Raw genomic sequence first — 25348 nt, 5'->3', positions numbered from 1 at the left:
TCACAGGTAGTAGAGGCTCCCTAATACCGGAAACAATCAGAGATATGAATATTCTAACTCTTAGAGAAGGCACTGGATGTCACAGAAGGATTTTAAAATGCAATAAGACCCTGTATTTTGGGGTTGGGGAGGGAATTGACAACCTGAGGAATGGTACATGCCTATACCAAATGTTTAACACATTTTTCCATAAATGCATTAAGTTGATATTAAGAGGAAAATGACTCCTAAGAGAAATCTCAGCTGTACTAGAAAATAATACTAGAAATATATTCCATTGCTCAGAGAAAGTAATAGTTTATGCAAATCTATATCTGCAAAGTAATGTGTTTAAATTACTGATTCCAACCCATCAGCTATATAATTGTGTAAGCACCCAAAAGGTTTGGAAATGTGTTCAAAATCATAAAATCAAGGGCATTCTAGCCAGCCTTAAAAAGTGCAGGTTGCCCTCTTCAATATATCTACTTCAAAAACACACACACACACACACACACACACACACACAGACATCCCCTAACCAACCTACCTAAAGTAATGCTTTATTCCATGAACATAGGCAAGCGGAGGATAAAGTAATAATAATAAGTATATATAAATAATAAATAATAATAATAAATCTTTAAAAATAGCTAATATATAGTGTGTATACATTCTTTAGGTATTAAGAATGAAGAGAAGATATGGCAAGATAAATTAGGCATAGCTGAGATAAAATTACAAATGAAACATATTGTGAAGATAGTATAATTTGTATTCATCAAAACTATTTCGAGTACCTTCTTTTTGCATGTGTCTTACAGTAACTATAGAAATGGTGACATAATGGGATGGATAGTACTATTTTTGTTTCCATCTGACTCTTAACACATCTTAGAATCTTTAATGTTATCATTTCTTTCACGGTAAGGGCATTGTGAGAAGCTCTAAATACTTAATATGTGGTACTGTTTCTCTTGTTACTAAATTAAATTTGGAACCAAATCTTTCCATGTAGCAGAGGCAACAGTGAGGGAGAAAAGTACTGAAATGCAGTCTGGTGTTCCATGAGATATTCTCATACCACATCTCTGCCATCCTCCCCTCTTCTCAGGTTCTTGCTTTCCGTCTTATTCTGCTTATTTCAAGAGCCAAACAGCATAAGCATTCCCCTTGAATACATCCTGAACTCCTTTGTACTTCTTGGTTCATCATACAGCAAAGCCTCTGCCTTACTTGAATCCAAATCTCCACCTAGTCTATGCCAGTACCCCTGAAACTAAATGTTTGGCTGGGGCCAACATTTGACTTTTCCCACTGTAAAGCCATGACCACTGACTTCAGGCAGACCCCCAAAGCTTCCCAGAAGTTATACTGCAAGGTCTCACTTCGTTCATCATCCTGTTCTATAGGATGTTGCCTCCTCTCTGCGAACTGCCCCACCTCTCCCCCGATCCTCACTCTCAGCTGATGATCTTACTTCACTGAAAAAAAAAAAAAAAATCAATAAATTAGAAGGGAAATTCCAGGGGCACCTAGGTGGCTCAATTGAGTAAGCCTCTTCCTTGGGCTGCGGTCATGATCCTAGGGTGTTGGGGTCGAGCCCTGTGTCACAGTCACTGTTCAGTGAAGAGTCTGCTTGTCCCTCTTCCTTTGCTCATGCACTTTCTCTCACTTGCACTCTGTCTCTCAAAATAAATATGTAAAATCTTAAAAAAAAGGGTGGGGGGAAACTTCCACATTACTACTTCCATTACTACAACTACCCCTTCAACATGATGATAACAAAATGAAAATACAGTAATAGGTATGATTTTAACATAGTCACAAAAAATATATATAATCATAATAATTTTTACAGAGTTACTCAGTGGCCATAATTATTTACTAAAAGTTTTTGAAATATATTGGTACCACTTATTAACATAAACTGTTTTAATAATGACATATATACAAACTGTGGACTGGCATCCCATGAGGGAAGCACGCATTCTTGGCTTCTGCCTTGAAATGATGAATAAAACAACTAGAAACACAAAGACCAAATTCTCCACTTTACACCCAATCCCATCCCATTCCAAGTATTTAAGAGCATTATTCCAGCAATTGTCCCCTTTCTGTACAAACATCCTGCTATTACTCCCATCTTTAGGTAATCCTTCCCTTAAGGCTCCCTCCAGCTACAACACCTTTTCTAGACTCTCCATTTTAGTGAAACTTCTTGAAACAGTTGTTAATACTCACTGTCTCCATCACAGGCCCTCATATTCTCTCTTAAATTCATTCCAATGTGTTTTCCCTTTACCTATCTGTCTGAACTCATCCAGTTCACCAGTACACATCCAATAATAAAACTAATGTGCAGTTCTTAGTTTCTCATTTTATTTCATCAGTTAGCAGCACTCAACATTCAGACTCCTTGATCATTTTCTGCAGTTGGCTCTCCTTTAGTTGTGGATTCCTGATATTCCTCTAATCTCACTTGAGATAACTCCAGTATCTCCAGATACATATTCCAGTATATATCCTGGATTTCTTCTCTTGTCCCTGACTTTGTAGTGTTAAATACCCCAAGATCTGTCAGACTTCTCTATTTTTGCATTCATTCTGTTGATGATCCTAATGAGTCTTATGACTCTAAATAAAATTTATATTATGTATTATTAACTCACAAGTTTAGATCTCCAGCTGAACCCTCTCCTCTGAATCCTAAACATATTTATTTGACGTCCTACCTAACATATCCAATGGATGTCTGAAGTCAAACATATGTCCTATCTTTCTCCCCAAAACCTGTTTAATTTTTAACTTTCCAGTCTCACTTGATAGAAACCCTATCCTGAAAGTTGAGTATTTCTCTTGTGTCTTCTACTCAATCAATCATCCAATCCTGTGGCACTATATATCCAGGACCTAAAGGATCCACACCTATTCCTTCTCTGCAGTGATGCTGCATTAGAGAGTTTCTATGAAAGCATGATCAATATGAACAGTGCCCCCAGGAGTTGTTCAGTATATAACTCGTAAGGTTATTTGCAGCAACCCTGACTCTTGACGTCACCTCCTGTGACTCTCCCCCTTTAATAATTCTTCTCCAAAAAAACAACTGAATTCTTATTCTTCCTACAAAATACCTGAGGAGATGTTAACTCAGAGCAATGTATGTACTGTCACCTCTTTCCCAAGTTATCTGGATGGCTTAATTCCTCACAACTTCAGACCTCGATTCAAAACATTACCTTTTCTAGGACCCCTCCTGAATAATCTATTTACTTCTGCAACCCATACCCCCTCAAACCTCCCTTTCTCTCTGCTTTATTTCCCTCCATAGCTCTTAGCATCTTCTAATATATTGTGTATCTTACCTACTTATTTTGTGTAATCCTGGTCTCATCCCATTAAAATATGTGCTTCCTGCTGGCTAAGATCTGCCTGTTGTGTTGACTGATATATATCCAGCACCTAGAATGGTTTCTAATACATCATGTATGTAATAAATATGTATTGTATAAAGAAAATCAATGAACATTTTGTCAATAAAGAATTCTAACCACAAAAATTAACAATGCAAATGCCTAATCAACTATGTTTCATACAATGAGAATGAAGACTTTAATTTTTCTGTTAGTTCCATCTAGGCAACAAAGTAGACCTTCAGCAGGATCAAGAATATTAAAGGGATGAGCCTCAATTGCTCAAAATAGCTCTTGTTAGGATCAGAAAGTTCACACTAAAGAAGCAACACCATTGCTATGCTATTTCTTTTTCAAAAGAAATATTCGTTTGTAACACAGAGCTCTCCAGAGATTTGTCACCATTTACTAGGCTTCAGTCCAAAAAGTGTCAGGATTGACCCAGCCAATTTCCAGGGTCACACAGTCATTGCTTTTATCACTTATGAAAACAGAAGACAATTTCAGTTCCCAAAACACAGTGGAAAATCAATAATCCTAGGGTCATTCTCAAAGTTGACAATATGATTCCAAGTCCTTATTAAAAGGAAAAATAGATAATGAGATCTATTTTCTTTCTAGTGCTGCTCCCTAGAAGTTGTGTACATAGGAGTGCAAATCAATAGTTTAAGTTCAACAGGATACTGTTTAATGCATTATACCTTTTCTGAAGAAAAAGTATATTCATATATGCAGTCATTTTATTTTCCTTTTATATTCATTTATTAAATATCTATGATTAATTTATTTAATAACTTTTTTAACTTATCACTTCCTTTAAAAATGTTTATTAAATACCAACAATGTACCAAGCATGTTGCTAAGTGCTGGGGATATAAAACTATCCTAAACGTATTGTGGGTTGGTTTCATAAGCAATATCTCCTGAAATGAAAACATAAGGACATAATAATAGGAAAAAATACCATTTGTTTGGCCTTTCATCATCCCTGTAACTAGCCCTCCATCTATTCTTCAGCTTTCTGTCCAACTATCTGAGGATCTCCTATATGGCCATGAGCCCATTTTTCTCTGTTTTATCTCTAGCTCCCTATGGTGTATCTATCAGGTCCTCTAAAAAGTGTCTACAGGGACTGACCACAAAATGCAACACCAAAATGCTGCTCGTACTCAGTCTATGGGTCTTTCTACCTTTGTACGTAATGCCTACAGATTTCTTTGCCTATTTGTTACGATGTGGTTACCATATGAAGGAATATTGCAATGCATGTTGGTACAGAGGCACGTGTGGTCATCCAGATTAAACCATTGGATCAACGTTCCTTCAGTAGAATTTCTCCCCCTTCTTTATATTACCTACATTATATGGTTTCACCACATGTTGACCTGTTTTAAATACCTGTGGTATTTATAATTTAAGTAAACGGGCCTCATATTTATTTTCTCTGTACATTACCACCGGCTGTCCAGTACATAAAATTAAACAGTCATACATACTACATTATTACATGAGAGTATCCAACTAGACAAATAGGTGTTTGTCATATATCAATGAGCTTACTTGTAGAAATATTGCCAGTGTTTTAGCAAACTCTTCCTCTGTTTTCCAAGAATTCAAACCACTGACATCTCGGATGAACCCCTTAAACCTTTCATACTTATTACACAGTGGCAAAAACTACCTGAATCAGTCAGGATTCCACGATAAAGGCAGAAGCCACTTGGAGTTATTTTAAACTGAGGGAGTTTTTCTTCAGCAATTTAAGTACTTCCAAAAACTTCAGAAGGGCTGACGGAGCAGATTCTAGGCTGTATTTCTCAGGGGACTCACAAAACCAGACAGAACTGGTTCCCTAGGGGAAGAGCCACTTCAAAGCTGCCATGGGAGCTCTGGCAGAAGCAGTAAGTTTCCACTGCCTTCCTGCAATTGGGTACCAAATACTGCTTCAGGAAAACTTCCTGTTTTCCTGACCTCATGTCTCAGCAACAGGGGCCAGGAGCTGCCACACTTTAACATTTTGCACCTACTGCCTTCTGAAATTTGTCCTGAGTTCTAATGGGCTGAAATGTGTTTGCACAAAAAAATGATAGCTACAGAGATGTTTGGGAAATGGAGAATTTTGTTTTATAATCTCTCCAAGTGAAAACCACTCCAAGCAGATGGGAGTGCCAGTTCAGAAATACATATTAAAGTCAATTCTCTTAGTCTGTAAAGTGCTTCCAATTATTAACTGGAACTGGATTGGGCAGGGGTCACAGGAGCAGCAACTTAGTAAAACAGCAAGTGAAAAATCTACGAATTTAGAAGACTTGGTTATAATTTTAGCTCTGACATTTAGGAACATGATCGAGTCATTTGCTTTCCCTGGGCCTCAGTTTCCACATTTGAAAGTAACATTCGGGCCACCTCACAAGGTTATCACGAGGATCTCATTAGACATAAATGTGGAAACACTTCATGAATATTAGATAGTTATCAACTGCAAGCAGATACAATCAGTGGGAATGATCAAAGAAAAACTAAATGAAATCATTGCAGTTACTATTAGGTATTTAGTGCTAAATACATTTTATTTTATTCTAGGTTTTGAAAAATGGCAACCTTATTTTTATATTTTTATATAGTCTGAAAATCACCATGTTATCTCATTTCTTAGTCAACTGGGAACTTATCATAACTGGGAAAAATTAATCAAGTTAAACTGTAAATATTTGTGGTGTCATACCATAATATCACTAATCTTGGATCCTATAGGAGGCACTGTTTTAATAAATAATAAATGCCATATTGGAGTTAGTTTATTCTGTCACTTTATGTCTATTCTTATAGTTTCAAATGCATGCTTCCTTTATTCACTTTAACAAGACTTTTAAATTTGTAATTTTCATTATCTTGTATAGGTATGATGTTTAGTTCATGTTTTAGTTGACCGAGTCTCTGTGAAGGGTGTTTGAAGCTCTGGACAGTAACGAATGAAGGTTTCTAGTTCAGCAAGCCTCTTGATAACAGAAAAAGAGTTTCTAGGGAATTACTTTTCATTTTGTGTTATCATTTAGATTGAAAAAGCATAAACTCATAATTATCTAGTGTGATTTACTATTTTGATTGAGCTCTGGCTGTCAGTGTGATAAGATGACCTTATGAGCAGTATAACATTGAGCCCCCAGAAATCAATAAATATAATAAAATCCTTTTACTGCCTCTTCCTTCCTACTCACTAAATCAATTGCTTTTTACCTTCTGGTTTTTCAAGAAAGTTCTACAATTCATTTTACTACCTGTCAAAATTGAAATGTCTTTTTTTTTTCTTTTCCTGAGGAGATACAGTTGTTTGATATTTCAATTTTCTTCATGATTTTATTTTTCACCCCTTTGTTTCTATGACATTTGTAATGTCATATGTAAGTATTTAAGTATTTAAAGTATGTAAGTATTTACATACTTATCTAATGTTCTAGGTCTAACATATTATACAGGGATAGAAAATTAGGCCTAGGACAACGAACAGTATGGATTACTCAGATTCATACACTGTTATTTTGCAAATGATGGGACAAGATGATTACAAAACTCCATATGAATCATGAAAAAGTAATGAGAGTATAACAGATTGTTTTTCCTTTCTTGCAAATCAGGAGTACTTGTCTACACATCATTAACATGAGTTCTATTTACCACATAAAAGTCTTTGAACGTCAACCTTATATTTCTCCCATGAGGAAGTTCATCTGCCTCTCATACTCAACGCATCCACACTGGCTACCTGGTGATACCAATCCTCAGAAAGCTAGTGATGAAGTCACTGGGCAATAGGGAAGTAATCCATGAGAACTAAGGCTTTTCCCAGCACCTGTCTACCAGCGATGAGTCAAAGTAACAGTAGCTGCCTGTCCCTCTGGCAGCTTCCAAGGAGTTTTGTTACTGGACTTTTCCGACCTTGCCTTGTATTGAAAATAGAAGCTGGGGAAAGTATTTTTCTTCTGCACAAACCAAGAAATGAATTTTCCCCAGTGCCTAGCAAAAGACTGCAGCTCATTTTATAGCATTGATTTCATAACACAGACTTTCTACAGAGTCATTTATTGTAATAGATGTTTGAAAACACATCGTCTTAGTGAAAGAGAGGGTAAATTTGGCTCTACGATGAGAGTCATTCCATGGAAGGAAAAATGAGGGAGCCTTGCAAAATATTTAGGGCCCACCTTCTGAGCTGAGTGTGGCACGTGACGTAGGCACTGTAGATATTTGATCCATTCACCATTTGCTTATTATGCCAGACTGAATTCTTTCCCTATGCCGTGTGCCATATAATGGAAAATATAAATGGCCATTGTCACCACTTCTGTGTTCTGTTTATTGATTCAATCAACTTTCATATAATATTGTAAACTAGCATTTATAACCTCATTGATGAGATTCAATCCTAGAAGGAGTCTTATAAAGCAGATAATCAGTTAAAGGAAGAAATATAAAAAAGAATAAATTAGAAAACTGCAGATCTATATCATGTACCTTGCAATGTAATATCATTCTTCAGTAATTTTTTTCCATTTTCTCGCTTTAAATTTGTACTTGTTTTCCTTTAGACTCGACTGTTTACCCAAGGCAAGCATCTCATAGTGAGGTGCATGTTTCCTAAGGAGTAAATTGAGCTGCTATGAACCAAAACCCAGGGAAGAACCTTATTTTTTTTCCTTTACCCTCTCTATCCAAAAGACCACTGTGTGTCATATGATATCTGTCCCCTGGTTTTTAATGGCACCACCAATAATCAGTCTGGTCTGGATACCCGTGTTCCCTCTACTCCTCACTATTGCAGTAACTTCCTAATGCACAGCCTTAATTCGTTTCCTTTCAACTTCTAGTTTATCTTAATGTGTTGTCACTGGGTCTTTCCTCCAAAAACGTAGAACAGATCTTGTCCCTTCCTGCTCAGGAGAGCTTGCTTATCTACATTATTTAAATGGAATTTATTCCAAATCCCTTAGTTAGTTAACAATAAAAGCTCATTATAGTTCATTCTTAGTTTTCTGGTTGTCTTCAACATTTTATACACAGATACACCACACACACACACACACACACACACACACACAGCGTGTTCTTCCATCTCTCATATTTGGCACTTGCTCAAGTAACACTACTTTTCTATCTGAGGAAAGTCCATATTCTCTTCCTATCTTCCTCCAAAACGTTCTGTATTCAAAATTCAGAATTAAACTCACCCACATACCATATGCCAAAGTATTTACTATGTCTATGAGACCATCAGAGTGCTTTAAGATTATGAGCTGCTGAAAGACAAAGCTCTATGTTAGTTTTTAGATTTCTTGTACTTAGCATAAAATTCAATGTATACTAAAGGATGTTTATGGAAACAATTTTAATTGGATTCAATTGACCGCACTCCATGTGATGTTCTCGCTTTCTTTTAGGAGCACGGAATACCTATCAACATGGGCTACGCAGTGGCACCACATCACTCAGGGGTCTACCCAGTTCACATTCAGTTGTATGAAGCTTGGAAGAAGGTCTGGGGTATTCAGGTCACCAGCACTGAAGAATATCCACATTTGAAACCTGCACGGTACCGAAAGGGCTTCATTCACAATAACATCATGGTGAGCATAAACTGCTTTTTGTGATGAAAGCTCTTAATACGTATATGTGGAAAAAATACAAGATCTAACTTCAGAGCTCTCTAACATGAGTATCCTAAGTTCCTAACATACCATGGTGGTAACTGGCCACAGGTTAACACATTTTTTGGCTAGTGGTTTGCTTTGTAAATGGTGGGCGGTTTTGCCAAATTCAAGATAACCTCAAAATCCTGAAAATTAATTTCAAACAAATCATCCATGTACTTTCTCAATTGAAGTTTTGTCTGGGGACCTTATACTTTTGGGAGTTGCTCCTTGTCTTTTTGTTTGGGTAGTCATATTGAGAATTTTCCAGGCAAAGTGTCAGTCTGTAGATCAAGAGAATAGCTCCCAAATTACTACACTAGCAACAGACAGAGTCAAACAAATAGGATCTGAAAATTAAATTTATCTACTCAGTTTATTTTGGTTTTCAGATACTTAAGAGTATCTTAAGATATTGTTTTTATATTCATGTTTCTTTTTCTTGCATTCTCTAAAAATGGAGGTGGACATATACTTTTTCAGATATTTTGATTAAAAAATAATCTGATGCAACAATGGTATATCAGTTGTTATAAATGAGAATAGAATCAAATGAATTTCACCTAGGAATTTAAAGGTATTCATTGGAATGAAGAAAAAATGGTATTCTTCACTTTGAAATAAAATAGTCATCTTAAAATGTCCATCTTTAATTACAGTGCCTTAGGTATGTTCTCATTATCATTTGCCTAGATAATAGCAAGGGTCTACAAACTCTTCTCCCTATTTTAAATATTTGCATCTTCCCAATCATTGTTCAGATTGCTATTAGAATTCTCTATCTATCTATAATCTATCTATCTACCTAATCACTATCTAAAACCAAAGAAAACACAGTAATACATGTGCTTAACCACAGCCAGTACTAGAAGACCTTAAAAAGCCTCAGACTTAAATGGAGCTATTAATTATGCAAATAGTGGTATTGACATTCATAAAAATCCAGGAGGTATAGAAAGAATTGTTCTTGTATAATTTTAAATTAGAGTGAAAATACCACTTTTCCCTTTATTGAGTTACATGAATTTGATTATTATAAAATAAAAACATTCATTTCAACCAATATTACATGCATTCATTTAGTTTGAACTTAATACAAGCTACTATAGAAATTAAGCAAAGAATAAATAGAATTATAGTTACTCTGTTCAATTGGATGCATTTTTCCATTAGATTATAAGCAGCTTTTTTATTCAAAATCAACTTCTGGAATAAAATTACTTATTTGCTTTCTCTGTTGAACATTCAAATTTATAACAGAATTAACCTCAGAATGTACCAGAAGTAGTCATTAGATGGTCTGACTACTACTGTGACTAAAATTTAAAATCTGAGTGTAGTGAAAATAAAATTTATAGAAGTGGTAGAAGTGCTGAAAACGGACTGTTTTGAGTCTTAGAAACTGAGTACTATGTAAGATTGTGATTCAGAAGCGAGGAAAGTAATGGCCTAATACCATGAAAAATGTAAACTTGGGGCATCTCTATATTTGAATTAAATTAATCTTAAGAAGGCTTTTATTTTTTGCCAGTCCTTTAACATAACTGAGATGGTGGGTAAAAATTATAGCATTTCATGACAATGCTTTAGCCTATGTGTCTTATAGCTTTGATTTGGCAACTCCTTAATATTTATATCATTACACCAATACCAGATCTTGATTTCAGTAAGATTTGGCTTTAGCACCCAAGGAAACTACAACAGGAAATGAGGGCACCTGGGTGGCTCAGTGGGTTAAGCCTCTGCCTTGGTCTCAGGTCATGATCTCAGGATCCTGGGATCGAGTCCCGCATCTTCCTCCCTCTCTCTCTGCCTGCCTCTCTGCCTACTTGTGATATCTCTTTCTCTGTCAAATAAATAAATAAAATTTAAAAAAAAGATTACTTACAACAGGAAATGATAATTTACAGACTCTGAAGTCATGAGTCAGTGGGAGAGCTCTTAATTAAGTATTGTGCGTGCTGCTGCTTTCCCCCTTCTTCCTTAGGTCCTCCCTCGACAGACCTGCGGGTTGTTCACACACACTATTTTCTACAAAGAATATCCGGGAGGACCCCAAGAATTGGATAAAAGTATCAGAGGAGGTGAACTTTTCCTCACAATCCTTCTAAACCCGGTAAGTATTCTATTTACACTTTTTTTTTAATAACATGAGAATTTTCAAATACTTGTTTCTTTTGGTTTCCATTGCCAATCCTTTCACAAGAATAGTTGGTAAATACTAGCCCTACTAGAAGGAAATTAGATTATATCTCCAAGTTACTCAAGTTTGATTTTTAATTATTATGATCTTCAATCAAGAAAAGCACAGATTTGTTGAGAGGCATATGTTGAATTTAGCAACTAAATGTAATATAACATCTCAGTGCTGACTTCTATTCTTGAATTATAGTAAAGACATAATATGCAGTTCTCTAGTTCAAAATTATCATTCACAATGTTATCAGTGAATGCATATTTTGTCCATAAACTTTGCTCCTGACTCAAGATCTCAGTAGGCATACACAATTCAGTCTCTAAATGAACACAATGTAAAATCGCATTGACCATCAACAGATGAATGGATCAAGAAGATGTGGTATATATACACAATGGAATACTATGCAGCCATCAAAAGAAATGAAATCTTGCCATTTGCGACAACATGGATGGAACTAGAGCGTATCATGCTTAGCGAAATAAGTCAAGCAGAGAAAGACAACTATCATATGATCTCCCTGATATGAGGAAGTGGTGATGCAACATGGGGGCTTAAGTGGGTAGGAGAAGAATCAATGAAACAAGATGGGATTGGGAGGGAGACAAACCATAAGTGACTCTTAATCTCACAAAACAAACTGAGGGTTGCTGGGGGGAGGGGGTTTGGGAGAACGGGGTGGGATTATGGACATTGGGGAGGGTATGTGCTTTGGTGAGTGCTGTGAAGTGTGTAAACCTGGTAATTCACAGACCTGTACCCCTGGGGATAAAAATATATGTTTATAAAATCGCATTGACAATATGTTACTATGTATTATCTTTGTATACCAGGGTCATCTGAGGCCTATTTTTAAAATCTCCACTAATTTTATTTGGAGATCATCAAAATGGAGAATTTTTTCTCTAATTGTGTCCTTTTATCTTTCAAAGTTTTACAATTTTATTTCCTTTTAAAAAAAAAATTATTTACTTTTTAAATTTCTTTTCAGTGTTCCAGAATTCATTGTTTATGCACCACATCCAGTGCTCCATGCAAATCATGCCCCCCACAATACCCACACCAGGCTCACCCAACCTCCCATCTCCCGCCCCTTCAAAGCCCTCAGTTAGTTCCTCAGAGTCCACAGTCTCTCATGGTTCATCTTCTCCTCTAATTTAACCCGAACTCCCTTCACTTCTCCATCTCCGCATGTCCTTATGCTCCACAAATAAGTGAAACCATATAATAATTGACTCTCTCTGCTTGACTTATTTCACACAGCATAATCTCTTCCAGTCCCATCCATGTTGATAAACAAAGGTTGGGTATTCATCCTTTCTGATGGAGGCATAATACTCCATAGTGTATATGGACCACATCTTCCTTACCCATTCGTCCGTTGAAGGGCATCTTGGTTCTTTCCACAGTTTAGTGACTGTGGCCATTGCTGCAATGAACATTGGGGTACAGATGGTCCTTCTTTTCACTATATCTGTATCTTGTAGTGCAATTGCAAGGTCATAGGGAAGCTCTATTTTTAATTTTACCTCCTTTTATGTGTGCAAAAGTATATCAAGGTGAATGTCTATCAAGTATAAAGTATATTAAGATAATGTTGAAATGATTTTTCAAAATAAATTATTTTGAAATTATCAGAAATTATTTTCTAATTTTTCTCCCATAAGTGTTCCATTTCTGTGGTCTTACAAAAGCATCTCCTCTTTCACATCTTAGTGCACATAAAAAATACGAAGTAGTGGGTCATATGCTATGCCTACTTTGTTTAATGTAACAAATTTTCAGATTCAGAGAAAAAGATTCATGCACTAGACAAAATGACAGCTCGGTTGTATGTGGTGAAGGTCTGTTTAAAATGAATTATTTAGATCATTTTTCTATGGTATTTTTTTTAAAGATTTTTTTTTATTTATTTGACTGAGAGAGATCACAAGTAGGTAAAGAGGCAGGCAGAAAGAGAGAGAGGGAAGCAGGCTCCCTGCTGAGCAGAAAGCCCCATCGGGACTCATTCCCAGGACCCTGAGCCGAAGGCAGAAGCTTAACCCACTGAGCCACCCAGGTGCCCCTTTCTACGGTATTTTAAATTCCTGAAGAAATTAAATAAAACCTACTTTATGTAAAAAATGAAAACTTGTAAATTGGATTAAAAGGGTTGGGAAGTGGGGGTTAAAATGCTTTAAGCGTGAATAAATACGAATAATCAAAACACCTTTCCCTCAAATGACATAGTTACTGAAAACAAAACAAAATTTAAACAAGATCTGTTGTGTTGGGGTGGCACTATCCTGGTGAACAGCTTGCAGGCTCTATAATCTTTTGCAATAAATCATTTCTCAGAGCTTGCTTGCTCTTCGGTGAAACAAGCTAGTTGAGCTAGATAATTTTCAATGTGCCTCAAAGATATCCCTTATGGACATAAATCTGAGATATTTGTGTATAATTCAAACTCAATGACCCTTAAGAGATATCTGAATTTTCTGTAAGTATTTTTTTGGAAACTGAGGTGTGAATGTGTATGTTAATGAAAGCAAATTTGGAAAACCTTTCTGTTTATCTCTTTCCTCACTAGTTGAGAATTTGAACTCCATAAAGGCAAGGGTCATTTTTTCATATCTTTTTCATTCCAGGGCTACACTCTTTTTTGTTTTTAATTTACTTAATTTTTTAAAAATATTTTATTTATTTATTTGACAGACAGAGATCACAAGTGGGCAGAGAGGCAGTCGGGGGGGTGGGGAGCAGGCTCCCTGCTGAGCAGAGAGCCCGATGCGGGGCTCAATCCCAGGACCCTGGGATCATGACCTGAGCTAAAGGCCGAGGCTTTCACCCACTGAGCCACCCAGGCACCTCCCAGGGCTACACTCTTGACCCCAAACCTTCTCTAACCATTTCCTAAGGGGAAGTGGATAAGCATCAGAGCACTGATGATTACCTTCCCTAAAATTCTTGCCCCCAGATCTGATTGCTATTGCTATAAATTATATGAATGCCTGTCTACTTGTCATTGAAGAGATGAATTTAAAACTTCTTTTTTATTTTGAATTCAGTACCAAACCCCTCATAAAGGATCATTTCTTATAGAGACTTATAGTTGGTTCTTTAAATAAAATGGAAGACTATTTGGCATCTAGTATTTCTAACAAACTGGTGAACTCAGAAAATAATGCAAAAACTACTGCAAACCTTGCTTAAAAATATTATCAGTGTCACAAAGATAGATTTTAATTATAGGCAGGATGGAATAGTGGAAGAGGGAAGTTTCAGAAGTTTTCTTGTATCTGTTCACAACTGTGCTTGCTTCATCATTGTGAATTGATGGTGAACTCAAAATATGACACATCAGAAAGGAGAGAGACCTGGATAGACACAGCAGAAAGAACAATATTAGAGATGGTCAATAGTATGGATAATATTGGACATCATAAAGTATGGTACCATGAAGACTGTATCTTATAAAAAGTGACCCAAAAAGATGTGAAATTAAAGAAAAATGTTGCTTAAAACATGGACAGTGTACACCCATAAGCAATCTAGGGAGATATTACTTGTTGGCTCTCTGGGGAGACAGGTACCGGCAGCATCTGGTGGTACTCGCCAAAATAGGGATTAATCCCAGACCTGTGTAGGGAGAGGTTACAAGATGTTTTAGTCAGGGCTCTCTAGAGAAACAGAACCAGGGGAGTGAGGGGTGGGAGGGACATAGAGAGATTTATTATAAAGAAATTTCTCATGTAATTATGTAGGTTGACAGGTCTCAAGATCTGCAGTTGGCAACCTAAAGACCCAGAAGAAGTGATGGTCTAGTTCTAGTTCAGGTCCTAAGGACTTACCTGAGGTCTGAGAATCAGAAGAGCTGATGGTGGGGCACCTGGGTGGCTCAGTGGGTTAAGCCTCTGCCTTCGGCTCAGGGTCCTGGGATCGAGGCCCTCATCGGGCTCTCTGCTCAGCAGAGAGCTGCTTCCTCCTCTCTCTCTCTCTCTGCTTGCCTCTCTGCCTACTTGTGATCTCTCTCTTTCTGTCAAATAAATACATAAAAAATCTTAAAAAAAAAAAAAAAAAAAAAAGAAGGAGAAGAAGAGCTGATGGTGTATTTCCAGGCTAAAGGTTGGCAATATAAAAAACCCAGGAAGAGCCAATGTTTTAATACAAATCTGAGGGCGAGAAGACTAAACAATGTTCTAGCTCAAAGACCATCAATCAGGATTCCCTGTAACTCACAGGATGGTGAGCCTTTTTGCTCTGTTCAGGCCTTCAACTGATTGGCTGAGGTCCATCCGCATTAGAGAGCAATCTGCTTCACTCAGTTGACCAATTCAATTCTTAATCTCATCCAAAACACCTTCACAGACATGCCCAAAATATATTTGAGCAAATAATCTGGTCACTCTGTGGTCCAGTCAAGCTGACATAAATTAACCACCACACCAGAAGAAAGACTTAATGTGAATGAAATAAAATGGGCCATAGTGAAAGAGTGGAGGGAGTGGTAAATGAAGAAGCTTGGAATGTAAGCTTAGAAGTTTTCCGTGCTTGTGTCCTATTATGAAAAGAGAGGCTCCTTAAGTGATGGGCTATGATCAATACACTGATATAGAGAAAAGAAATAGTCAGCATGCTTAATTACAGTTTCAGGTTAGATGGTTCCAGCATGTCTGGCTAGGACGGGGATGGAGTGAGGAAAGACAAAAACAAAAAGAGGAAATACATGCTGACACCCAAACCTCCCGTTTGATCTATTCTTTTCCTCCAGCCTGAATTCTTTGTCAGAGTTAAAAGTATCTAGAAAGTTCACTCATAAGAACAAGTCAAGGGAAGAAACTTGGAGAACTGACAGTGAAAGAATGAGGATAGAGGCATTGGGAGACAGTTTTCAAGCCTTTATTAATTTTTCTACCATTAATAATAATTACCAAATTATTTCAAAATTAAATAAATTAAAGCAACTCATGTACTATAATAAAAGAGTTAACTAAATTAAAAAAAAAAAAAGTATCTCTTTACACTCTCACCAAAATCATGCTCAAGAAAAAAATCTGAAAGTTCATTGATGTGAAGTATGGTATTGATTTGATTAATATGCTAATTTGTATTCTAACAGAGACAGTTCCCCAAGGAGAGGTCTATGATTGCATTATTTTAAATAAAGTCCCTTGTGAAAATAAGTATTTGTTAGGAAGCATTCAACCTCCATGAAATCACCTGGAGATGACCACTTCCTCTACTTACTGGTCCAACTGACTTGTAATGTGGAAAATTTATTTTTGTGAGGACTTATAAGTAGGATAAGTGATTACTAGTGTTAGCATAAACTATAAAGATTAAAGGCCAATCTAGCTTTAATTTGTGGAAAATTTATTTTTGTGAGGACTTATAAGTAGGATAAGTGATTACTAGTGTTAGCATAAACTGTAAAGATTAAAGGCCAATCTAGCTTTAATTTGTTTTTTCATTGATGCTCTATACTTTCACATCACAGGAATACTATAGTAATCATATATATGACATCTTTTTATATGATAATTTTCTCAATGGATTTGTTCAATGGTGCATAGATTTCTGTTTGTAGCATTGGGTTTTTTGTATGTCGATGAATGGATGAGTAAGGATATAGACAGCATGACACAAAGCTAGCAATAATAGTAAATACTCCAGATAATATTAATACCCATTTTTTCCTAGCATATTTAGAATGATAGACCAAATCTAACAAGGTGAAATTTAATAGGAAATAATGCAAACTCCCAAAATTATTTTCAAAGAAAATAGTGATATAACTCCAGCATTATATAAGGATAAATATTATATAAGAGTAGATTAAATCTGCCAGAAACTTGTGGGCGGCATCATGACATATTAAGTACTTTGTCATTGAATTCTCCCAAAAAGAAATGTTGTAGGAATAAGGAATCTATTACTTTAACATCTCATTTGATGCTGAAAATCTGTGACTCTATTTTTATTCAACTAGACATGGGGTATATCTCTTTCATTGTAAACATTAAAAAATATGAAGTAGGTTTAATGTTAAATATTAACTGTTAAATATTACAAAATAGCATTATTAATTGGTTATACTCTGTGATTGTAAGGTCGGGGGAAAAGAAAAAGAGAGCTTAACATGTATACAAATTAAAAAATGAGACAAAACAGAAAGTAATTCAGTATTGGATGTATTGAGGGATATGTATTGAGAAGAAAAAAAATTTCCATCACCAGTATACCGAAAGAAATATTACTGCTAGATTTTGCAGAACTATTTTGAATAGATTGGTGGTGTCTGGATTCATTTGTATGCAAACATCCTATGAGGCTAATAAAAGCTGGAAAAAGTATAGGAGGGAATGTCCTGGAATCTCCTTCTCTAGAGTACTTTAAAATAGAATCAACAACTATAAAGTTCTTTCTTATTGCCTTGGGAGTTCATCTGCCTAAAGGAAGGGAACTAGATTAAATAACCTTGAAAAGTTCCACATATAGTTGTTGGGGTTTTTTTGTTTGTTTGTTTGTTTGTTTTTTCTTTTCTGGTTTATAACTTCCACAACTCTGCTCTGCAGTTAAAAAGGCACAAACCTTTCTGTAGAAATAAACCATAAATACACAGAACAAACTGGTGTTGCCAGTGGGTAGAGAGGGTAGGGGATGGACAAAGTGGGTGAGGAGGAATGAAAGGCACAGGCTTCCAGTTATGGAGTTAATTAGTCATGAGGATGAAAGGCACAGAATAGGGAATATAGTCAGTGGTGTTACAGTAACACTGTATAATGACAGGTAGTATCTATACTTGTGGTGAGCATAGCATAACGTATAGGCTTGTCTAATCACTATGTATATACCTGAAACTAAGGTAACATTGTGTGTTAACTATGATTTTTTAAAAAAATGATATCATATCACAAAAGAGGTGGGGTGGTGAGCATGAACCACACCAAGACCAGGGCAGTTTCATTGTCTAGCTTTCAACTTAGGGATTCACATTATTTTGCATTGTCCCCTCTAGAATAGACCTGTATTATTTCTGCACTCAAAAGTCTCTGATATTTTTTCCTTAAGTATTTTCAAGAGTTTTTCTTTTCTTTCCTTTTCTCTCTCTCTCTTTTTTTTTTTTTTTTTTTTTTAGATAACTCTAGCAGACATCCTGCTTCTATGTGCACAATTTAAAATACATCATTATTTTCTGGGATACCTGGTTAACTCAGTTGGAAAAAGTATAGGACTCTTGGTCTTGGAGTCATGAATATGAGTCCCATGTTGTGTGTGTTGAGATTACTAAAATAAATAAACTTAAAAAAATAAATTAAATTATTACCTGTGTCATTATTTTCTAATCTACCATAAGAAAGAAAATACAATTGGAATATATTTTTACATCTTGATTCCTATACATTACTCTTGTGTGTTAGATCTTTTGATTCAGCAAACTGCAAAGAATAGGGTTTCTTGATTTCCTTCGATACCAACTTGTTTTTGCCCAAATGAATCTAACAATAGAAAATTAAATGATATGAGGGCCATTTGAATGGCATTTCAAAAGAATAGCGAGGCATCTGTCCACTTAACGTTCGGATAACTTCCTCCTATTTTTCTTGGATTCTATCATGACCTCATCACATATTGATATTTTCCTGCACTGCTCCACACTTGTCAAATACTAACATGTATTTCCCTGGTGCTGAATCCTTCCTCTATTTTCAATATAATCTTTGTTCAGACAGGAAGAAATATAATTTAATCATGTATGAGGTGAAACTGCTTACACCAGGTAACCCATCATCATTCAAGTCGAGACACTACCCTATAAAATATGCAGCAACTGACAATAATAAAGGAAGGCTGGAGTCTTATCAGATGGTGTCACTAGTCACTTCAAAAGCTTAAAATGACTATGTTCTACCGGATTTAATTTTTTTTAACTCATTTTAATTTTGTGCTACACAAAGAACAATATGAAAATAGAATTTTCCAAGTTTCTTTGCAGAGACACTTAAAAAATGTTCCGATTCTAGGACGTTTTAAAATGGGAGAACTGGAGCCAGGAAATCTGTTTTCCAAAGTTCAAAGCCATGTCTAGACTCACTAACCCCTGCCTGTATTTGGGCCAATTGCAAATTCGAGTGAAGAAAAAATATGTGCCTGGAAGAGCGGTGTACTTGAAATTGACGGTACAGTATAATGGAACTGCAATGATATACTTCTCCATGTGCTGTCTGCTAAACTTTCATACACTGAGGCTGCTTAATGAGCTTTCCTTCTTCATGTATATCAATCTCCGAGTCTGTGGAATCTAATAGCAGGTGCAGTGCATTTTGGATTAGTGCTGGCTCTTAAGACAAAGTACAGAGAAGACAGCTGTAAGGCATAGGAAAACATCAACATGAATAGCCTGAACCAAATTTTAAGTTATTTTAGTGCTGAAATCATACAGAATCAGACATGTAAAATAATTCTCAAGAACACATTTTATGTGCGGCACAATAGAAAATGCAAGAAATATCCCAAGTCCATGTTAGAGCAGATTATAAAGAATTACTGATTACTGATATCAAGACATCCAAGTATTCTTTGATGATCTTGATTTTGATTTCCTATAAATGCCGTGCTTCATAGAAAATTGTAAGAATCAAGTAAGAACAAAGCCATTACGCATTCTGCCAAAATATATTTCTCTACAAAACAATATATTAATAATTCTAACTTGGGGTCATGGGAGATTTTTACATGTGTTCCAGCACTGTTTATTTAAAATAAATAAATAAATAAACTGACTGCTAACTGCTCTACTATAGTGAAATTTGCTTCTTATCTGGGCAGGGATTTTGAAGCAATTAGTGTTCCTGGAAGCTGTGGGGCATACAGCCTGGAAGAACAGCCACCAACTGTGAGAAGAATGGACCCCTGTAGTGTATATAGATTGTGGAAAATTCTATTTCCACTTGCTGAAAGACCTACAGTCACCTCTCTTTTTCCTTTATCTGTTTTTTTCCCCCCTTAAAGATTTGCAGGACTAACCTTTACAAAAGGACATAAATCACCACTTCTGAAGTGATTCACACTCACAGCAGGGACTTTGTAAAATCTGGAGTCACCTAAGATCCATGGCCTCACTATGTATGATATTATTCTTATTCACACCGAAAATCAGGATCAGAGTTAGTACAAGGATCTAGAGAATGTGAAGAAATTTTGCTCTTTTCTGATTTGGGAGTTAGTGCGGTTTTTGTTTAATTTTCCAGAATAGGATTTACATGGAAATTCAAACAGAATATTTTTGTCTCCTAAACCTGAACTCTCTCTTCATCAAATAAGAGGAAGATTGCTATTATTGTGTAGACATGCTTCTTTCCAACACAATGGTTGCTACAGATCCTGATGGAATATAATTTACATTCATGTATATATTTCCAGACCACGAACAAATCCATAAAATTGCATTGGTTTTTTCAATTTTGTTTCCCTAGAAAAATAAATGAAAACAGCAATATTTTACTGGGGAAGTCTATTTCACCTAGCATAACTGGATAATTTAGTTTTCCCAAAGCATGTTATGAAAGGTGGTGGAATAGTTCTTTAGCATAAATAAATTTTCAACAGCAAAAAATACAACCTCCCATTTGTGTGGTTGTTAGTCAATAGATAAACCTTATTGCCCCTTTATTTTGAAGCTTGATATATGGAAGTATTTAGTGCATAGTGCTCCTAGACATTCAGGGATAGTTTGGAAGCAAAATCAGTGAATTTGTAGAAATAAGAAAAAAAAAACACCTCCTTGTATCACTGTTTATATGGCTTAGTGGGTTGGTAGGACAGTAGAAATGTAAGTGGGTTTTGTAGGACTTCACAAAACTAAAATTGAAAATGTGTGCTTTTTTCAGTTTGTGAGTTTTGCCTCATTCTTGATTTTACCATCTCTTCCACAAGTTGCTTAACACCTAAGTATTTCAATATATCTTGTTTATTTTTCTTCATATTTATTTTTTCTAATTTTGAAGTACAGTGAAGTAGAAAGACCATTTGTATCACTTTATTTTATTTCACTTTGTTTATTCCTACTTCATTTTCCCCTGGCTGTTCCGAGGAGTCAGATAATGTGAAAATAAAAATATGAGCGCTTTCCTAAAACTTGTTGATATTTTCATATTTTTTTACTTCTGGAGATCAAATTATTTAGCTTCAATTTTCTATTAGTGATTACATACTAATATGAGTATTTATGTAAATACTTGACTTATTGGTATCCATCGAGGAATCAAAAAGAGTAAGCCTTATAATTGCTGTCCCTAGTTTTATCAGCAGATGGCTAAAAAGGTTCTATCACTAAAGTTAGCTTGAGTTGATATTTATTTGTTAAATGTTTATTTGAAGTTGCCCTAATCTTAAATGTAAGAATAATTGATAAAAATAATTGGAAATCGGGTGCTTAATTTATAATGAATTATTACAGTGTCCTGTGTTGTTTAGAGGCCAAACCCCCAGTTTATTTGTATCTCAATCATTTCATTTCCTCTTCTATTTGATTTTCTAAGGAGATCATCCTGATGACACTATCAAATAGTTCTAATGTGTGGATATTCATAGATGTGCATAACTCAGTCAAGGAATGCATGGGAATTCTGTCCAGAGGAGTTGATATTTGAGTGAGCTGAGCATTGGTAGAGATTCATCAGACAAATGAGGTGGCATGGTGGTGCTGTGGAGTGGGAGAATGCAGCAGGAGGCTTTCCAGTCAGAGAGGAGATTAGTAGGGGAGGGTAAAAATAGCCATTGCAAGTTTGGGAATTGTAAATGTTTGGGTTTTGTAGGAGTACAAGATGAAGATTAAGTTCTCAGAGTAGGTAAGAGTAAGATCATAAAAGTTTTATATGACACGTCAAGTTTGAGTAGTATTATTCTGTTGCAGGAAGGGAAGGAATTGGAGCAAGGGAGTGACAGAATCGAATATTAACCATTATTTGTAATTTTAGCTGACATTTCAGGATCTGTCCTATATAGAGGACATTTGTATACTCCTCCTTATGCTGACAGTACTTCCCGCCTCCACCCCACCATCCCTCAGATTTCATCCCTACTGTTTCTTCCTCACCTGGGGTTCAGGTGAGGTTTAGGACATGACTCAGCTGCTCCATCTCCACCCGGAGCCGCATACGCAATACTGTTTGCAGGGGTATCTTTATGTTTCATGAGTACTCTCTTCCTCACCTGTGCTATATGCACCTCCAGGCAGGAAGTGTTCGTTTAAGAGGTATTTGTTGAATAAACCCCTAAAGGAACCTTATAGCATCACAGCTGCATCTGTCTACCATGTGCTGTTTCACACAAGCTGTTAGAGCGGTGTCCGAAGGAAAGGGAAAGGAAGGGAGAACAAAGGAGTAGAAAGGAAAGTAGAGGGAGAGAAGAGGTGACAAGGAAAGGAGACGGGAATATGGAAAGGAAAGGAAGAAAGGGAAGGGAAGGGAAAGGAAGGGAAAGCTATTCCTTTCTCTTTCATCAGATCAGAGGGACTGCAGGAATGTAACTTATCTAGTAACCGAAATTCAACAAATCTTGTTTTATTTTATGACTTCTATTAATTATAAGAAAAAGTCATGCAATATTCCTAATGTTTCAGAACTTCTCTGTTTGTAAAATGGGGACAATCATGTTAGTCCCCTTACTGTTTTATACAAATAGCGTGAAATGTGATCAAAAGTAAGTGCTTTGATTTTTCAGAGAAAACATAAATAATTTGGTTAGAATTCTTATTTGAGAAAGTAAAAGTATATCTCATTTTTATTATCAAATGATATCTGAGGTGCGTCAGCAGCCCATAAACTCCGGGTTTATTTACAGCTTGAATTTTGCTTGATTGTTTCTCCCTGCTGGAACACATAAATCTAGGGACAAAGACATTCTCTTTTTACCGAGGCTTTTAGTTCATTATATGTTTTGCTCGTGAAAACATTCTTGGTTGTGATACTTTATTGTGCTATCTGAGTTATTTTTAAATGATAACACTTCTGTCATTATTCTTTATTCCAGTGAAACAAATTGAGTCATCAAATACAGTGCTTGCTTGGCCAGTCAAGCCTGCTTTTTAATTTGGTTTTAGTGTCTACCAAAGTACCTCAGATGTTTTTGTCAAAGGTTTTTGGTTTTGTGATTAGTGTTGTTGATTGTATTATTATTATTAACAGTAGAGGGATTTTCTGGAAACACTAGGTGCATACTTTTTTAATATTTTCTAGTGAACATTGTCCATGGAAATTTTGCTCAAATGAGAACTATGTAGAACTAAAACAATCTCTGTGTTTAGTACATAAAAATTATGTGAAAATGGAAGACCTTGGGCACCTGGGTGGCTCGGTCATTAAGTGCCTGCCTTCAGCTCAGGTGATGATCCCAGGGTCCTGGGATCCAGCCCCGCATTAGACTCCCTGTTTGTCAGGGAGCCCGTTTCTCCCTCTCCCACTCCCCCTGCTTGTGCTGTGTCTTTCCCTGTCAAATAAATAAATAAAATCTTAAAAAAAAAAAAAAAAGAAGAAGAAGAAGAGGAAGAAGACCTTCCCAATTGGTACATAATTACAGATAATTTAGATGAACTAGTCGAACTCAATAGAAATAAGAAAACCCAACCCCACAGACTAAATAGAAAACTCTAGGCTGGATTTGATTACTTCTCACGAAAGGAAAGGGTACTCTTTGTGTCTACAATCATTGATCCTATAGATCTGTCTCCACTGAACTTCACACTTAACAGAACAGTAAGCGTTCAATTACCTCTGTGAAAACATTAACTAAAACTGGAGAAGGAGCCAAGAGATTTAGAAGTAAAGAAAAGGTCGTGTTCTTGTAAACGGCAAGTTCACAACTGCCAACATCCTTTAGAACTATGTGAAAATTACTAGATTAAACTATGTAAAAGATTCCAAGCATGAAGTGTTTTCCTGATTTATAATTGTCACTTTTAACACAATTTAAGGTATCCAATAATGGCATTCAGAGTATAAAGTGTAAGTAGTGGAATTTTACTCCTACTTGAAGCTGTTATTATATCCACTTAAATTCTCTTTCACACACAGGTACACATTCAAATCAAATGTGAATAAAAGATGTGACTTGCAAATTGCCATCCTCCTGAAATTTCTTTTCAGAAGTCCATTCCAGAGTTCACTTAAACAACTTGCTCAAGCAATCAAATCTATATAAGCAGAGCTTTCTACATGGGCTGAGATGTTACGCTCATAAACACAGACTTTAGGAATTATGAGCTATTTAGAGAAATAAAAAAGAAACTTAAACACATCACATTGCCCCGAATTGGAAGAGCTTTTATCCTATCTTTCGCCAAATGCTTTTTTAAAAAGTATATGCTATAGCATATAACGACTCTTGAATCTTTAGTGATTTCGATTTTGAAAAAAGAAACTCATCTATAAGCAAGCACAACCATAGCAACTCACCGTGCAAGGAACCATTGGCTGAATTATTATGCTTTGGAAATGTCTTTCTAGTGAGCAGGTGAACTTCCAGTAACACCGGGACCCCTTACTTTTATAAGATGTGCCCATAGTAAGTCCTATTAAATATCTGTTGAATGAATAAGTTCATCAGTAAGTACTGCCAACCCTACTTCCAAAATGCATCCCAATTTGTGCTTTTTTCTTTTCATCTCCGCAGTGAGCCTATAAGACAGTGGCTCCATTATCTCTCTCCCAGATAACTGCTACCATTCCGGTTACTCAGAATCCATTATTCCAAGAACAGTCATGATGATGTTGTTAAATGCAAAATAAAGCATGTCACAGCCATTCTTAAAGCCCTCCAGTGACATCTCATTTAATCTTAGAATAAAATTCAAGTTCTAAGACATGACTTGGCCATCTTCTCTGCACTAATGAAGTTCTGTTCTGACCTTTACTTACTATACTCCAACCACACCATCCTTATTTCTGTACAGTCTAAATATGCCAAGATTGTTTGCCCATCAGGGCTTTTGTGCTTCTGGTACTTTGCTTGGAACAAGTGGCTTCCGGAAATCTGTGAGTCTGATTTTTTCTGTCTTTCATGTCTCAGGTCAAACATCACTTCCTTAGAGAGTGGTT

General features: G+C 36.0%; 1 protein-coding gene across 2 annotated transcripts in view; it reads left to right on the top strand.

The window, feature by feature from the left end:
• LOC132014335 (bifunctional heparan sulfate N-deacetylase/N-sulfotransferase 4) overlaps positions 1–25348 on the top strand; it is a 250101-nt gene that overhangs the window by 148217 nt on the left and 76536 nt on the right. For both annotated transcript variants that reach the window (XM_059395261.1, XM_059395250.1), the window contains exons 4-5: positions 8828–9013; positions 11064–11192. In XM_059395261.1, the coding sequence (XP_059251244.1) occupies positions 8828–9013; positions 11064–11192 (315 nt within the window). The remainder of the gene's footprint in view (positions 1–8827; positions 9014–11063; positions 11193–25348) is intronic.

This window comes from Mustela nigripes, chromosome 1 (genome assembly GCF_022355385.1).
Source record: "Mustela nigripes isolate SB6536 chromosome 1, MUSNIG.SB6536, whole genome shotgun sequence".
Lineage (NCBI taxonomy): Eukaryota > Metazoa > Chordata > Mammalia > Carnivora > Mustelidae > Mustela > Mustela nigripes.
Note: the sequence above shows the minus strand (reverse complement) of the source record. Positions and strands in the feature narration are given on the sequence as shown.